The sequence below is a fragment of the Otolemur garnettii genome, unplaced genomic scaffold (genome assembly GCF_000181295.1).
Source record: "Otolemur garnettii isolate 467f Iridium unplaced genomic scaffold, OtoGar3 scaffold00014, whole genome shotgun sequence".
NCBI lineage: Eukaryota > Metazoa > Chordata > Mammalia > Primates > Galagidae > Otolemur > Otolemur garnettii.
In genome coordinates, this window is record NW_003852409.1 from 30,649,777 (window position 1) to 30,653,914 (window position 4,138).

Below are 4,138 nucleotides of genomic sequence, written 5' to 3' on the forward strand. Positions count from 1 at the left end.
GCAGACAAGTGGCTTTGCCAAGGTCCTGTGTTGCCTGCTTCTGGCCCACACAGCATCTTCCCCTTCTGAAATGTTTCCTTTCTCTCAAATGCCAGGCTTCTGTCACCTCAAGCCTTTGCTGTGACCTTGGTTAGGGACCCTCCCAGGGTTGTGTCTGACTCTTCCAGACTGGTTCTGTGAGTATGGCCCACCTGTCCATGAAATGAATTTAAGGCTCCTCTTCCAATACCATCCATCAAATGATCAGGTGGGAGTCCCTTCCCCCAGCTCTGTGGTTCACCCAGACTGTGAGTCCCCCATGAGTCCCGTGAGTTCCATGAAGGCAGAATTTCTGCATCTTGTTTCATCCCCCGGTCCCCATTGCCCATTAGGGGGCCTGTCACATGGTAGGTGCTTAATAAATATTTAATGAGCTAATGAGGTCCATTTTCATCCTTTTCACTTTACATATTAGACCACTGAGGCACATAGAGATTTAGCACCTTGTCTTGCTCACACAGCCAGGCCCTAGAGAAGCTCTGGGCATGGGCGGATTGAACTGAGGTCAGAGGCTAGGCTGGAGTGCCCTGGAGGAGGGAGAAGGAGTGATCAAGGGCCATACAGACCCCCCCAGAAATGTCTATTACAGCAGGACCTTTGGTCTGAACATTGACCCTTTCCCCCATTTCACAGATGAGAAAAGTGACTTCCAGAGGACAGAGTTCACTTGAGATCATCACTAGACCCCATCAGAATGCCTTCCAGAGTGCCAAGAAGCTCCTAGAGAAGCAGGAGCAAGGGGCCATCCATGAGGGCGGCCAGTAGGGTCCCAAGTCAGGAGCAGGGAGTTGGCAGACCTCGGTTCTTGGGTTGACCTTGCCACTTACCCTTGCGTTAGCCCCTAAAGTCTCTGGGCCTCAGTTTCCCCATCAGTGGGACGACAGTGGGGCTGGAGCCTTCGGCCTCCCCCCTTCCCCAGTCGGAGAGTGGACTGTGGGAGTTGGTGGTTAAGAATACAGGTTCCGGGGTCCAAAAGGCATGGTTGAGTCCTGATTCCAGTATTTATTGCTGAATGATCTTGCTTAGTCCCTTCACCCCCTGAGCCTCCATTTCATGGTCTGTAAAAAGAGAATAGTAGCTTTTTTTGAGGATTAAATGAGCGAAAGTAGGGGCGTCCTAGGCACGAAGCGGGCACGCACCACCCCCACACGGGCTGAGCTCTTAAGGTATTAGTTAGGGGGTGCTGCCTCCTGGTGGCCAGAAGGGGAGCTGCAGGCGAGCGTCCCGGGCCCTGCGGGAACCGGCGCTCCTCGCTGGGGGCCGCGATCCAGATGCGCAGAGCGAGGCTCGGCGCGGGTCACTCAGTGTGCGCCTCCACCCACTGGCAGAGGCGACGGGCATAGCGAGCTGGGCTGACAGTGGAGAATGTCCGGCCCGGGTAGCGCAGTGTCTTCCACAGGTGCTCCAGCCGTTTGCGGAGCCCATAGACCGTAACGAGATCCACAAGGCCCAGGAAATAGCGCTGCTCTGGCCCGTCCAGAATGTGCAGGGCATTGGGGACGTCGAGCAGCAGCCGGCGGTTCTGGGTTCCTGGTTCTTCCGAGCTCTGTGTTCCTTGCACAGACCTGGGGGTCGACAGGTTGGTAAGGCTGTTGCCTCCTCAGGGAGCCCCAGCCAGTCGGTCCTGGAAGCCTGGCCAAGCTGCCCTCCCCTCCACTCGCTCATTCCCACATCTGTATTCCCAGGTTTGTGACTTCAGGTAAGCCGGGAGGCCGAGCAAGGTGGAGTCGAAGGCCTAGAGGTGCACTGTCCCGGGCTTAGCCACTGAAACTGGAATGACTAGCTTAAGGGGCAAGGGCTCTTTTTTAGGCAAAAATAAATAGGTCTTTCCCTTGCTCCAAAACTTTTAATGGCTCCCTATCCTTTGCTAGAAAATGGATAGTCAGTCCCAGTAGAGATATGCTGTACCTATAAAACATGTACTGAATTTTGAAGCCAGTATGAAAAAAATGAATGTAAAACGTCTCATCACTTTTTATGGTGATTAGATGAAATAATAAAATCGTGGATGTATTGAGTAATAAGTTATCTTATTAAAATTGATTTTGGGACAGGCACAGTGGCTCAGACCTGTAATCCTAGCACTCTGGGAGGCAGGTGGGGGGGTAAGAGTGGACTGCCTGAATTCACAGGTTTGAGAACAACCTGAATCAAAAGCAAGACTCCCGTCTCTAAAAATAGGTGAGTGTTGGTGTTGTGCCGGGCACCTGTAGTCCCAGCTACTCAGGAGCCTGAGGCAAGAGAATCACTGGAGCCCAGGAGTTTGAGGTTACTGTGAACTACAACACCACAGCATTCTACTGAGGGTGACAAAGTGAGACTTTGTCTCAAAAAAAAAAAAAATAATGAAGCTACTAGAAAAATTTGAATTACATGTGTAGGCTGGGTGAGGTGTCTCAAACCTGTAATCTTAGCACTTGGGAGGCCAAGGTGAGAGGATCACTTGAGACCAGCAGTTCAAGACCACCTGAGCAAGAGTGAGACCTCATCATTACCAAAAATAGAAAAATGAGTCAGGTGTGGTGTTGGGTGCCTGTAGTCCTAGCTACTTGGGAGGCTGAAGCAGGAGGATCACTTGAGTCCAGGAGTGTTTAAGGTTGCAATGAGCTACGATGATGCCACTGCACTCCAGCCTGAGCGACAGAGCAAGACAGTGTCTCAAAAAAACAAAAAAATTATATGTGTGACTTGAATTATATTTCTGTTGGGTATCACTAGTCTAGAGCATTTGGGTCACATGGACCTTGGCTCTGCACTTAAGTCCATCATGACTTTATATCAGTTCCTTATTTGGATAATTCCTAAACTTCTTTTTGGAGTCATCCAGCTCTAGAAGTCTCAGGGCCTCAGAAGTGAAGTTTTGTGCACAAAATATAACAACCTCAGTTTACAGATGGTTAATGTATGCTTTGCCTCAAACTGTATTCCAAATCAAAAGATTCTTTTGGTTGATCCCTCCCTGACCCTCCCATCCCCCATTTCGGCAGAAGCAGGTTAAATCCCCTAACTTTGTCCTGCAGGGGTCACTGAGAGAGTTTATTCCTGCAGGGGTAAGGGGATGGGGGCAAAATAAGCCAGTGAGAGACAAGCCCTGTCCAGGTGCCAACCAATTAGAACACAGAGGTCTGAGAGCCGGAGCAGGATGCAAGTACCTTCTGGGGTGCAGGGGTACCTGGATGATGGGGAGATGTGGGACAGGTGAGTTCTGAGTATGTGGGGAGGTGGGACAGCCAACATGAAAATATTTCAATATCACAACACCATTCTATGCAAGTCAAAACTTATATGGCTGAATGATAGAAGTGACCTAGGTACTAGCTGGGGATGGAGGGCAAGGGACAAGCTGACATAGTTTGGATGGGCCGATATGGATATGGGGATCTTTGTATCCCATGGCAGGCATGGCCCCATCCCAAGGGATGCTCAGCACAGCCACAGTCTCAGTGGGGAGTCATTACTCTGGATTCTGCCCACACCTCACCCATCCCAAGTTCTGCTTCCAAGCAGCAGGAAGGTGGGGCTGGATAAGTAAACGTCATCTTTCACTTCCCTTGTCTACCTATTGGCTGAATGGGCTTCATGTCCTAAAATTCCCGGATTAACCCCTATGTGATTCTGTTCAACCACAGAGGTGGGCCTTGGAGAGTTTTGCACATCTCTAAAATGAGAATGAGTCTGCCAGTGAGTGAAGCTCATGGTCAGTATGCAAGGAGAGTGGTTACTACCACAAATGTAAGGACATGATGATAGTGCCAATGGCAATAACCTCAGGGTCCCAGAAGTGGAATGACTAAAAGGGGCAAGGGCTTTTTATAAGGCAAAAATAAATAGGTCCTTCCCTTGCTCTAAAACCTTCAATGGCTCCAGATCCCCTGCTAGAAAATGGACAGATTCTTCAAAATCCCACTGGACCTCATCTGTTCTGTCCCCTGCTATGGTCCATCTGTGCCCTGACCCCTACCAGACAGGCTTTTAGAGCCCTCCCGTCTCTCTCTCTCTCTCTCTTTTTTTTTTTTTTTTTTGAGACATAGCCTCAAGCTGTCACCCTGGGTAGAGTGCTGTGGCATCACAGCTCACAGCAACCTCCAACTCCTGGGCT

At 50.2% G+C, this 4,138-nt stretch overlaps 1 protein-coding gene across 1 annotated transcript in view; it reads right to left on the reverse strand.

Annotated features, from left to right (window-relative positions):
- Nucleotides 1-1,021: 1,021 nt before the first annotated feature.
- Nucleotides 1,022-4,138, reverse strand: part of PIP5KL1 (phosphatidylinositol-4-phosphate 5-kinase like 1) — an 8,974-nt gene continuing 5,857 nt past the window's right edge. The window contains exon 10 of the mRNA XM_003785333.2: nt 1,022-1,604. Coding sequence (XP_003785381.1) covers nt 1,337-1,604 — 268 coding nt within the window. The 3' untranslated portion in view covers nt 1,022-1,336. The remainder of the gene's footprint in view (nt 1,605-4,138) is intronic.